Below are 12923 nucleotides of genomic sequence, written 5' to 3' on the forward strand. Positions count from 1 at the left end.
GACCAAAGCACCTGCCCACCCCCTGGGCTGCCTCCCTCACCCCAGCCAAAGCTCGGACAGCAGGAGCTGCAACAAAGGTGGTCTTTATTAGGCTCCCGGGGGAGGGTCTGAAGGGCAGGATGGGGCAGCCAGGCCCAGGCACAGCTGCAGGCTTCGGAGACCTTTCAGAGCTGGGAGCGAGGTCTGGCAGGCCCCGGCGAGTCTGCGGGCAGAGCAGAGGTCAGAGGAGGTGGTGGGCTGTGGGCTTCCCTGGGCCTCCCAGGCTGCCGCCATGTGTGGGGGTGAGCACCGAGGGCGAGCGGGTGTGTTAGTGGGCAGTCACACAGCGGGCCAGGCCCTGCTTACCAGTCCTGGACAGGGTGGGCGGTGGGGTGCAGTCAGGCTGGAAGGTAGAGGACACTGAGAACCTGGCGCAGGGTGGGTGGGGAGGGGCAGGGGCTGGCCGGGGTGCTGACACCACAGCAGGTACATACCCACGGGGAAGTAGTGGGGGAGCCGCTGCAGGTAGATGTTTTCGTCCTTCTCCAGGAACACACAGATGATCAGCCGGTCCACCTGCACCAGGGCCTGCTCAGTTTGAACGGGAGCCACCCTCTCCCGAGAGGGTCCCAGTCTTATCACTGCCCCTGGTCGTGCAGGGTCACCTGCCTTGGCCTTGGGACGTCCTTGACCCTGAGCTTAGAGCTAGGCTTTACGGGAGGGCTGCACTGTGTGCGCATTAAAGGAAACCGGCTAAGGGAAGGAGAGGGCATGCAGGAAGGGCTGGCATGGCCAGAGACCCTTGGGCCAAGGTACTCTGCACCCTTGCTCTCAGCGATGACTGATGGGGGCCGGTCAGCGGGGCCGGAATGCATCCCACTACCCCACCTCGTTCAGTCCCCTCGACTGGGCACGGGTCTCACCTTGTCCTTGTGCTGCTCCAGCCATTCGCGCAGCGCGGTCAGCACTACCTCGGCCGCCGCCTCGTTGGGGTAGCCTGGGGACCCGGCGAGAATGAGTCCGGGCTCTGGCCCGCCCCCTCGCGGCTCCGCGAATAGCCAAGCTCCCAATCCACTGCCCCTCCCCGCTCCGCCCCTCCCCGTGTCTAGGCCCGCCCACTCCGCCCTTCCTCCTTTAGAGGACCCCACTCACCAAACACACCAGTGGAGATGCAGGGGAACGCCTGGGAGGGGAGAGGAGAGGGGATGGGGACACCGTCACTTTCCGCCTCGGCCCCGCCCCCTCCCTCCGGGCCGTCAACCCCGGCTCTAGGCTTCTCTCGCCCCGCCCCCGGCGCTCTCACCGCCGAGCGGAGCCGGTGCTCCAGCAACAGGTCGAGGCTGCTCAGGTAGCAGCTGCGGAGCTCGGTAGCCTGGCTGGTGCTGGGCTCCCCGTGGGCAATGGGCCCCACCGTATGGATGACATCTGCAGGAGACGACGGGGTCAGGCCGGCCGGAGTCTCCCTGAGGTCCTCGGCTCTCCCCCTGCCGGCCTGGGCCCTGGAGGGGACAGGAAACGGGCCTTCTACCCCCCAAGTTCCGAGACTCCCCAGAGGAGGACTCCACCCATGTGGGTACACAGGTGTGCCCCGGAGCCCAAATCCACACCTCGATAGACACGGGCAGGCCCGCTCTGGGCTACTCTCCATGTCTGTGCACAATTTGTGCGCGAAGGCCCCGCCCCCTCAGTTCGCCCCTCCCCTTTTAGGTCCTTGCCCTTCCCCAGCCTCCACGGATCCCCCCTTCACCTGTTTCCTGGGGTGTACGAGGAGGGGCAGATCATGGAACTTACGGCTAAGAAGTGCCCCCTGAGGAGGCCCCCAGCAATTCTGTGGGGGTCTTATCATTAACTTCCCCAAATGACACAAAACGCCCTGTGTGCTCCCCACAGAGCTAGGGGATAACTGGACTCACACTTAGCTGGCAGCCGATAGCCGCCAGTGATCTTGGCCTTGCCGGTCTCGCAGTTCTGCAGCGTCCGGCACTCGTCGGTGAGCAGGGGCCCGGCGGCCCGGTGAATGCAGCCGTCCACTGCAGAGGAGGGGGAGTGAGCCATGGGCTCCCCGCGTTCCGCCCAAGCCCACATTACAGAGGAGAAGGCTGATGCCCACGACTGAAGGGTCCCAGTCCCCTCGGCTGTGTGGGACACACCCGGCAACACGCCTTTCTCCCGCGGCCTCCAGCCGCTAGCGTCACTGCCTCCCCACATTGTTTCCCATCTGGGGAAACCTGTCCCCTCCAGGACACAGAGGGGCCGCCGCGGACCCCGACGGGAAGAGACGCGGGGCGGCCGGCAGGGGGCGCGCCCAGCCCGCCCTGCTCTTTGCGGGCTGCGAGGCTGGGGCACTGCAGGGCAGGGGCCTCCCGGACGCCGAGGTCTCTAGGAGGAGGGAACCGCCACCCGCGCCAGGCCTGGGGGAAGTTCGTCCTCTGGGCTCCGCCGGGTTATGCCAGCCGACCCATGCACCCAATCCCAAGGCCGACCTCCCCAGGCGAGGCCCCTCGTGGCCGCGCAAGCTCTAGGATCCACTTTACAGATGAGGAAACTGAGGCCACTTAGTTACAAGAGGCAAATTGAGTCAGGCCTTGAGTCTGGTCTTCCAGCCTCTTCCCTGCTCCAAGGCGGGGAGGTGGGCGGGCGGGCTCCGGCTGCACAGGAGTCTCGGGTCTCCTTAATGAGCCGCCTCGTTAGCGAATCCGGCTTAATTGGGGCCGGGCCTGGGCTTGTTGATTCGAAGGTGGCTCCGGGACCTTGCCAGAGACCCTGGGGACCTGAGCCCAGGTAAACAACTTGGGCGCTGTGGGAGGCGTGGAGGAGATGCTCCTTCAGCTCCATCTTGCCCTGGTGCCAAGGCCTAAGAGGCCCCTGCTGGAGAGGCGGGTCTGGGTCTCAGGCAGGCCTGGGTCAAATCCCACCTCCTCCCTCATCGCCTGTGGCAATGGGGCACGTTGGCAAGTCCTTTCCCTTCTCTGAGTGCCTTATCTGGAAAATAGGGACAGTGACCCCTCCTCAGGGGTGGAGTTGGTATACTGGCCAGGAGAAAGTGACCCACCTCTGGTAGCTCCCCAGCTCCCACTGCACCCCAGGCCTGTGCCAGGAGCTCCATGGGCACCAGCTGCTGGGTGCTCATAATGCTGGGCAGCAGGAAAGGACCACCATTTCTCCATTTTACAGATTTGCAAACTGAGGCCCTTCTTCCTCCATCACAGCCCCATCCCCAACATCTTGGCACAGGTCCAGGGACACCAGCTGGACTCTCCTGTCTTCTTTCGTACCCTGTGGGGCCCAATTAAACCTAATTTTGTGACTTCACTTGGAACTAGCACCAGGTGATTTCCCAGTGTCCCATGGGTGGGGGTGGAGGGGGTAGAGGAGTTGGTGGAACCCTGTTAGAGGCTCTGGGACTGGGTCCCCACCCCCTCCTCTCCAGTGCAGGGATAAGGGCAGCTATAGCCCATGGGAGAGTGTCCTGGTGCTGCACAGTGGTGTACGGCCTAGAGTGTGCCACGTCCATGTGCAGTGTATCTGCTTTGGGTGGGGGTGCCAGGTGACCACCCAGCATGGTGTGCAACAGCCAAGGCTGTGGAGCTGGGCAGTCTGGGTTCAAATCCCAGCCCCACCAGACACAGATGTGTGACCCAGGGCACATCACATATCTCTCTGGACCTCAACTGCCCTATCTGTAAAATAGGATAATAGTAGACAGCCATCTCATAGGGCTATTGGAAGGATTAGGCCTGTTCATTCCTGAAAGGTGCTTACACCTGTGCCCAGCATGAGTGAAGGCCATGTGCATGTTGGTTGTCATTTTATTAGTGTGACAGTCTGGGCATGTGCCTAGTGTGGGTACACCCGAGCGTGTGATGGGAGGCGGGTGTTCAGGCAAGATGTGCTCAGGGTGTTCAGGACGTATGGGGATGAGCACAGGGGGTGTCTGAGCTGGCTCTCCTGGGGGCCTCTCAGCCCTGTCCCAGTGGTGTCAGCCACTTGGCACCCAGCTGCCGGCCATCTCCCGGTGCTGTCTGCCCTGCAGGTGACCTCGGCCCAAGGGGGGAGCATGTGGAAGTGGAGCTCACTGAGATTTGTGTTCCAGGGAGTTAATGTTTCCTGCAGAACTGGATAGGCCTGCAGCCAGGCTTTTGGGGCTGACCTGGGGGCATGAGGTGGGAGTAGGAGGGAGGAACTGGAGCTGGCAGAGGCCGGGGCTGGACCCCCCAAGCAGCGTCCAGAACAGGGCCAGGCCCTGTGACCACTGTGCAGTTCCCCCAAAGCAGAGATGAGGGACGGGCCCTGGGCACCAGCCTGGCCTGGCAGTCAAGGTCTTAGCAGCCTGGCCCCTCCTGCCTGCCCCCTCCCTGTCCACACACCAGCCTTGTTGCTGTCCCACCTCTCAGTGCCAGAGGGACCTCCCAGCTCTGATGCCTTAGCCAGAGGCCAAAGGGGTCGCACTTCCTCTGTTCTCACAACCAGACCAGCAGCTCCCCTGGCTCTGACCCCAGGCTCTGTCCTGGGCTCATGTTAGGCTAAGCTAAGCTTTAGAGACTCAAGGAGGAGGCTTCCTTTGGCTCCATCCAAGAAAAGGGTGATTCCCCTTCCCACCTAACCCTGGGCTGCCTGGTGGGAGGGTGGTGTCCCCAGTTCATATCAGTTAACCCTCAGTTCCTTCCCTGGACTCCTCGGCCACATACATCCAAACGAACCTCAAACCTCCAACTTAACCCCCACGCACCCTGGCCAGCAGAAAACCTGGGGAGACCGAGCCATGAAGAGGGTGGGGCTGTCCTCAGAGTCTGTCCAGCAGGTCAAGGCTGGGTCCTTCCTCCCCCAGAAGACGGCCCAGGGCTCACCCTGCCTTGATCCTCACCGCTGAGCTCCCGGATCTGGCTCCTGCATTTTGGCCTCTTACTGAGAACCTGCCAGGTGCCGAGCAGTTTCCATCCACCCTCTTGTTTGAGGCTCACAGACACCTAGGAGGTGCTATTATTTTTCCTGCTTTAGAGAAGAAGTTGAGGCACAGAAAGGGTGAGAAACTTGCCCAAAGTCACACAGCTGGGCCACTCTGCATCCTGTAGGACACTGAAAGGGCCTATCTCTCCCCACCCCACCCTCCTTCCCGCCCTGGCTGTCTGGCTCCTGCTTGCCCTCCTTACCCACTCTGGGAAGATGCTGTTTATACCTGCTGTGTCAGCGTCCCCACCTCACTGCCAGCTCCTACAGCCTGGCTCCTGTCCCCCTCCCCATGTCAACACTTCCCCCTCCCAATAGTGGGACCCCTTTGGGACCTCACCTTGCTAAGACGTCTGGGGCCACTCTTGCTTGACTATCCAGCTGCATCCACAGGCTGACCGCTAGCTACCTCCACCCAGCACGGCTGCCTTGGGGACCCTCTGCCCTGGTCCTCTTGCCACCCTATCTCTTCTGCCTCCTCCCTGAGCTCCTCAGATGCTGCTGCTGTATGGGAGTCCTGTCTGCCCTCTCTGCTCCAGCCCTGACCCTCCTGGTCCCAGGCACCCCTGCAAATGAGCCCAGGGCCCCTGCACGGGAGCCCACCAGCCCTCCTGCCAACAGCATGGCCTCACACCCCACAGTCAGCCTCCAGGGCTTCAGCTCACACCCAGCCCCTCACATGTCCAGGTCAGGAAGGACACCAGGGAGGGCAGAGCCAGCAGAGGTGGAGGCAGGCAGGCTCTTGTGGGGGCCATTTGCCAAGGCGCTTAGGATATGTTGGCCGCTATTTAGGGTGCTGTAATATTCATGAAGGGAAGATTAGATATTTAAATTTATTCAGCAATAAATGCATCTCAGTGGGAGAGCATTCCTCATGCTAAACAAACAAGCAAGCAGGGCCTAATTAATTATTTACAGGAACAGGAGGAGGCCTATGGCCTGGGGGAGAGGGGGCAGCTGTGCCCCACCAGAGGGCAGGAGACCCTGACGGGCCCTGGGCCTGCCTGTCCATCTCCCCCATTCCCCCGTTCTCCCTCCACTGTCCAGTGGGTCTGGCCCCTGTGTGCCCCTTCTGGGATTTCTCTTCCTAGAAATCCTGCCCACAAGCTTGCTGGTGGCTTTGGACAAGTCACTTAACCTCTCTGAGCCTCAGAGTTGTGGGGAGGACTGAGATGTTGAGAGGTGGCAGGGGGTGGGGGTAGGGGGAATGGAAGGCTAGAGTGATTTAGTAACTTGTCCAACATCTCCAGTTAGAGGACAGCAGAAGCTAAGTGCGGCTTCAGCAGCCGCGTCGCCAGAACAGGGATTCGAGTTCCTGGAGGCAAAGCCCCTTTCAGCAGGTGCAGGTCGTGAGGCCTGTGCAGCCCTCCCCCTCCCCTGCTCTTTCCAGGCTGACAGCCCCAGAGCAGGGGAGGGAGAGGATGGGCCTGGGGGGGGGTCCCCTTGTGGGGGGGTGCGCCTCTGACTGAGCTTGCTGGGGCTGTGAGGGCTTGGCTCCTGGTGACAGAGCAGACCCAGCCCAGTGAGACCCAAATCCCCTCCCCCAGTTCCTCCACCCTTTTGCTGTGTCACTTCACCTCTCTGCACCTGTTTACTCATCGGTACAAGGTCAGTGACAGCACCTCCCTCCAGTGCTGGCATAGGGTTCAGTGAGAGACTGCCCCAAAGTACCCTGCACTTTATCACACTGTCACCCCGTTTTATAGATGGGGACACCAAGGCCCAGCCATAGACTGTAGACAGAAGACTACTGTGCCCCTCATGCTCTGGGGCCTCCTTTACCAGAGGGATGGGGTGCACTGCATGGGGGAGATGTCCCCGAGAAAGCCCTGGGCGTGAGCGGGAGGTGTCGGGGCTGGAGGAGGGCTGTGCCTGAGTGTGCAGGAAGACCCATGGGTTGGGCCCTCAGGGCAGCTCCCGCCCAGTCACCGGGAGCCGGGTGGCAAGCCCTGCAGTCACCGCGATGCGGCCGAGGCGCCAGCGCTCTGCACAACACAGATGCAGGGCTGACAGGGGCCAGGCCTCACTGGGCAGATGGGGAGACTGGCCCCCTGAGAGCGTACCAGTGGGGTCAAGAAGCCTGCGCTCCTGCATCCCGAGCCCCTAACCCTGAAGAGAGCAGGCCCAGCCATAAAGCCTGGATAAATGACCTGCCCCAGGGGCCTTGTGCCCGCTTCTCTCCCGGCCCGCATGGCACTCTCCATCTCTGTTCTCCTAGGCTCTGGCTGAGTCTTGGGAGATGCCCCAGCACCAGAACGGCTTTTGTGCTTCTGCCCACACCCTTCTGGTCACTCATTCAATCAACAAACCTATGCCAGCCCCTGGCTCTGTGCTAGGCTTGGGCTCAGCCCATCTGTCCATCAGGGGATGTAGAGCCCCACCCTCACCAGGCCCCACCCTCATGGTGCCAAGGCGGGTGGGCGCCCCAGGGAGAAGATGGATGGACGACAGCGCCGTGATGTGATCTGAAATTCATTACGGGGTGAGATCAGCTCCTTAAATGGGGATTTGAAAACATTAGGGCTTCATTATGTACACAACGGCAGCGCCTCATTCATCATGCAAAAATCACTCCCGTTATTAAAAATCCCCATGGCAGCTGCATGCAGGGGCTTGGCGGCATCTTGCCCACTGGGGGCGGGGCACGGGCTCCACAGGCCTCCTAGAGTCCCTGCAGGAGACTGAGTCCAGTTAGCCCTTCTGCCCAGGGAGCGCCAGCCGAGGGGCAGGGGTGGAGAGCACGACTCAGCTCTAGGGACCTGAGGCCTCGATGTCCTCACCTGCAGCAGGGGGATGCTAATGGTACATCCCATAGCGCGTGGTGCAGGTATGTGAGATTCCGCAGGGAGAGAGGCTCAGCAAGGCCCTGGCATCCACGCAGGGGTGGCAGGGAGGCCTGGAGACTTTACTTGGGGAGGGCATTGTCACTCCCCTGCTCATAAACCCCCAGGGTTCCCACAAGTCCATGAAATAAAATCCTCAACTCCAAGCAAGGCCGGGGCTCCCTCCAGCCTCCACCTTAGGACTGCGGGCCCTCCCGCGCACTGGCATTCAACAGTGGGAAGGGTCTGTAGGGCATACCAGGCCCTGCCGGAGGGAGGGGAAGCAGGGCTCCAATGTCACCTGTGAGAACAGAGCTGACAAGAGGGGGAGGGGTGGGTGCTGTTTTGTGGTTGGGAAGGCCCCCCTGAGGAAGTGGCATCTGAGCAGAGATAAGAAAATGACAAGAAAGAACTGCCTTCTGGAAGGTCAGGGGAGGAGGGGTCCAAACAGAGGGCTCAGCAGGGCAGCGGGACCTGGTGGGCAGTGGTAGGAACCTCAGAATTGACTCCATTGAGATGGGAAGTTTTGAGCAGGCGAGGGGCATGGTCTGAGACACCCTCTGGGCCTCTGGGGCCCTTTGCTGTTCCCTCATCCCAGATGCCTTTCCCAGCAGCACAGCCCTGTCCCAGACAACCCCCTGGCCACGCCCTGCCCCATATACCACCCGCCCCAGCCTGGCACATAGTGGTGCTCATTGAGTTTCTGGACTGGCTGGTTTGCCCTTAGGGCCACCTGCTTTCTCTGAGCCCAGCCCAGCCCTGAAAGGGGCCGGCCACATACAGCCTGGCCTTGCGGGGGCTTGGAGGCCACAAGGTCTGCCCACGGTGCCAGGCCCGGCTAATCGGAGCAGCTGGAGCAGAGCCCTGTCCAAGCGGCCTGGGAAGCAATCACAGGGTGATGGGAGACAGTGCTGGGCAGGGGCCCTGGGATGGCAAGTGAACAGGGCACAGTCCTTAGGGGCCTTGCTAATCCTCCCTGGCCAGCCTGTCTGAACAGAGAGCGAGCGAGAGCAGGAGAGAGAGAGCAGACAGAGCAAGAAAGAAGAGAGAGCAAGAGAATGAGAAATGGAGAGAGTGCACGTGCCATAGACAGCATGAAAGAGAGGAATGGAAAGAAAGCGAGAGACGAGACAGCAAGAGACAGACCCCAGCGAGCGAACTGAAGAGAGACACACAGAGGAGCAGGTAGAGCGAGGAGGCAGGGACAGAGAGACAGAGTAAGTGAGAGACTGGGGGAGAGAGAGAGAGAGAGAGAGAGAAGAGCCACTTGTCCCCAAGGGTCATGGGTGCCTGTGTGAAGAAGAGAGAGGTTCCATGGCAGGTTCCGCCCGTGGTGAGGGACCACTGTGGTGGGGGAGAAGGGATTTGTGCGCATGTGCACACAGGCCTGGGCACAGCCGGTCCACGCGTAGGTCTGAACCAAGCACTGACTCTTTGCCAGGAGGTGGTCAGACAGGTGCCTGTGCATGCCCCTTAGGGGGTGGTCTGATTGGAAGCAGCTGGTACTTAAATAACCACACAAGTGGGAGTCTGATTATCAAGGACAACAGAATGCCTCAGCATGCTCCAAGAGGGGCAGGGCCTGCCGTGTCCCAGTACTGAGGACAGTGCCAGGAGTGTGGCAGGCCCTCAGTAAATGGAGCAGGGGTGAGGGGTGGTCTGAGAGGAAGGCCTGCCATGGATAGAACTCGGCAGGAAGATTGTGGTGGGGAGGCAGGGAAGCCCTCAGCACAGCAGCAGCATGTGCAACAGCCCGGGGCCAGGAGAGAGCTGTGAGGAAGCTGAGCCACTCAGACTCCTCTGGGCAGGAGATACCTAAGACCCTGGGGTGATGCGACACGCGCACGGACATGCCATGTGGGCATGGGGAGCAGAGTGGGCTGCACCCTCATAGGCACGTGCTGGCTCCTGCAGGTTTGGGTCGGGCGGACCTCCGGAACGGAGGGGTGTCGCTGGCAGTGAGTGTGTGGGATGGGTTGGGACTCCATTCTGCCCTGCCCACCTGCGCCTGCCAGGAACCTGCCTCACCTCAGCCCAGCCGCCCCTCATGCCGGCCCTTCAGGGCAGTGACCAGGCGGGAGCAGAGATGGCGGCCACGCAAGCAGAGGAAGGAGGCCCTGAATTAATCTGTCACTAAAGCTTGGCCATGGCAGGCGCAGTCATGATTTAGATGAATAATTGAAACGCTCCGATACATTTATTATCCCTTTAGTGCAAAAGTGGCAGAGAAAGACGAGGGGTAATTGAAAAAGAGCGCACAAATCTCCACGCGAAAGCCGGCTCCTTATCGCCGAGTAAACATTTCAGTCCTAATAAACAGGAGAGACACGCGTCGGGCCCTGTCGATTCCCATGCTGATTTAGGGCCCGCCTCCCTTCTTACCATACAATAGGAGAATGTTGAAAAAAAAATTTTTTTTATCCAGCCAGTGAAAGGCTCTCCAGAAGGGAGGTGGGGGAGCCAGAGTGGGCCTGGCGGTCTCTAGGCCTAAGGGTTTGGCCAGAAACCGGGTGGCTGCCCCAGCGCCATCAGGGCTCCTTGCCACAGGTCTCTCACCCCGTTGACCTGCTGGGCTCCTATTCAGCCTTCATGGCCCAAGTCAAATGCCCCCTCTACTGGGAAGCCTTCTACCACAATGGGTCTCTGAGGGCAGAGCCAAATCCGGAGTCTGTGTTTGACATAGGTCCCCCCACCATACACACACACTCAGAAAGAGCCCTGGGAAAGAATGGGGAGTAGGGGGCTTCCCCAAGATTCACTGTTGCCAGAACCACCTAGCTTCCAAGCTTGGCCCTAGGAGCTGGTGGGGGCCCAGCCCCAGGGTGAGGCAAGCCCAGGAGCCCTTGGACCCTATGGATTAAGTCCTTTTTGCCCCAGCAGATTCTGGGGGCTTTCTCTGAGGTTAGGGGTGTCCAGCAGACTCCCTTCCCTGCTCCCCAGAGGCCACAGTCCTCTCCCACCCTGAGCCAGCACATACTTGCAGTAAAAACTGTAGGCTCACTACACGAAAGCCCTCTAGGCCAGGCTCTGGCTCTGCTTTTGAGGGCCCCTTTCTGAGCTGATAGTTGCCACAAGCCCCACTGGTTTATTGCCTGCTGTCCCTCTACACCCAGGACTGGAGGGGCACCCCGGGGCAGTTAGACCTGTGTCCCAGCTAGGGCCGGGCCCAGCACACAGAGCATGCAACTAACTGCCCCACAAAATCCCTAGAACCCTGCTCCTGGGGAGAGTACATTCTAGTGGGGAGACAGACAATGAGAACAAACATAAGACAAGTCCATTAAAGGGGATCATGATGTGGAAAAAGGCAGAGAGCAGGTGAGAGGAGCAGTAGGTGGGCGGGGCCGGCCATGCAATTGTAAACAGACTGGCCAGGCCAGCTGAATGGGACTGGTGCTCATTAAATGCCTCGAGGGGTGGTCAGGAGGATGGGTCATGATGGGAGGAGGCTGGGTAGATGGATGGATGGGTGTGGGGGGGTGAGTAGGTAAATGGGTGGTGACGGGTGGTGGGTAGAGGCCTGAACTCCTCAGGGTGGACTCAGGAGAAGAGGGCAGAACATTAGGGGATCCCATGGGAAGACGGGTCTATCTGGGCGGTCAAGTGAGGACCAGGGACCCTAGTCCCAGGCTACTCCTGCCTGTGTGCCCCACCCTGGCACGTCAGTGGGTTAAGGCTGGGTGGACTGGATGACTGGGGGCAGTGCAGGGCACAGGTGGCAGACGTGAGGGCAGAGATGCCCGGGAGGTCTGGGGCCCTCTCCCTTCTAGCCCCAAGCAGGTTTCAGGCCCCTCCCAGCCCCAGCCTCACCCCTACCCCAGCCCCTCCCTAACACCTCCACCTTGTTCCAATCACATTAGCGGAGTGACAGCCTCAGCCAGTACTTGCGGCGGCTCCATAAATCTCAGCCAGCGTTAAAAGGCTAGACTCCGGGCCCACTTCCTCCCAGGTCCTGGCTCACCCCATCCATCTCTGTGTCAGTCAGGCTGCACTTGGGGCCTGCTCGAGCATCCTCTCACCCTCAATGACAAAGGAAGGGGAGCTAGAAGGACCCCCAGGGGGCCTCCCCCCTCAGTCTGGCTACAGCAAGTGCCCTTTGACTTCCCAGAGTGAGGTCACCAGGCCATCTATGAGCCACTCCCTGCCCTGCCTAAAACCTCAGTGGCCCCCACTGCCCTCAACAGCAAGTCCTTCTCTTAACATGTAAGGCCATCCCTGCCATCACCTGAGTTCATTCATTCATTCAACAAACATTTATTGAGCATCTGCTGTATGGGCCCGACCCAGTTTCAGGTGCTGGAGATACAGTAGTGCCCTCAGAGCTTTTGTTCTCAGTGGGGAGATGGACAGTAAACAATGAACTTAGTAAACAGGTAAATTATGTGGCAGGTCAGGAGAGAGGTGCTCTAAGAAAAATAAGAACTAGAGCAGCATGAGGAGCCAGGAAAGGCAGGATGGGGCAGAGCAGGTAGGGTGGGCCTCAGGGAGAAGGTGGCATACAAGTAAAGACTTGTAAGAGGTGAAGGAAGCAACCATATGGCTATCTGAGGAAGAGTATTCTGGGCAGAGGGAACAGCCAGTGCAAAGGCCCTGAGGCAGGAGCAGACCAGGCCTGTTTCAGCAAAGGCCAATGTGGCTGGCACAGAGGAAGGGGTGGCAGTGCGGTAGGGAGTCTGAGAGGTGGCTGGGGACTATGTAGACCTTGGCCTTGGCTTTGAGTGAGGTGAGAGTCCTGGCAGAGTTTTGAGCAGAAGAGGGGTGTGACCTGACTTAGGATTTAGAAGGCCCACAACTTCTTGTGGTCCTTTGTCTTCGGGGTTTGAATGGCTAAAAATCCTCATATGGTCTCAGGCTCCTGTATCGCCTCCTGCCTCCCCTCCTCCTGGCTGGGCTCCAACCTCTCTGATCTTCTGAGTCTCCCCCAGCCCTCGACACTCTCCCTGACTTCAGGCTTCACCTGCACTGTTCCCTCTGTTCCCTCTGCCCAGGATACCCTTCCCACCGCTCTTCACTGGCTCTCTCCTATCTATCCCTCAGGTCCCAGTGAAGGCGCCACCTCCTTCCAGGAGCCTTCCTGAGGCCCAAGCCAGGTTTGGTGCTTCTCGCTGAGCCCCCATCATGCCTGCGAGCAGCCCCCCCCCCCCCGCCCCACACAGACCATCCTGTGTAATGGTG

The 12923-nt window shown here is 60.2% G+C and overlaps 1 protein-coding gene across 5 annotated transcripts in view; it reads right to left on the reverse strand.

Annotated features, from left to right (window-relative positions):
• Positions 1–67: 67 nt before the first annotated feature.
• MACROD1 (mono-ADP ribosylhydrolase 1) overlaps positions 68–12923 on the reverse strand; it is a 143931-nt gene continuing 131075 nt past the window's right edge. For 2 of the 5 annotated variants that reach the window (XM_074336540.1, XM_019717847.2), the window contains 6 exons: positions 1893–2009; positions 1283–1404; positions 1132–1162; positions 903–976; positions 474–567; positions 68–202 (listed from right to left, as the gene is read on the reverse strand). In XM_074336540.1, coding sequence (XP_074192641.1) covers positions 165–202; positions 474–567; positions 903–976; positions 1132–1162; positions 1283–1404; positions 1893–2009 — 476 coding nt within the window. In that variant the 3' untranslated portion in view covers positions 68–164. Of the gene's footprint in view, positions 203–345; positions 383–473; positions 568–902; positions 977–1131; positions 1163–1282; positions 1405–1892; positions 2010–12923 lie in introns of all 5 variants that reach the window. The other 3 variants (XM_019717849.2, XM_019717850.2, XM_019717848.2) reach the window with 3 other exon arrangements.

This window comes from Rhinolophus sinicus, linkage group LG06 (genome assembly GCF_036562045.2).
Source record: "Rhinolophus sinicus isolate RSC01 linkage group LG06, ASM3656204v1, whole genome shotgun sequence".
Classification (NCBI taxonomy): Eukaryota; Metazoa; Chordata; class Mammalia; order Chiroptera; family Rhinolophidae; genus Rhinolophus; species Rhinolophus sinicus.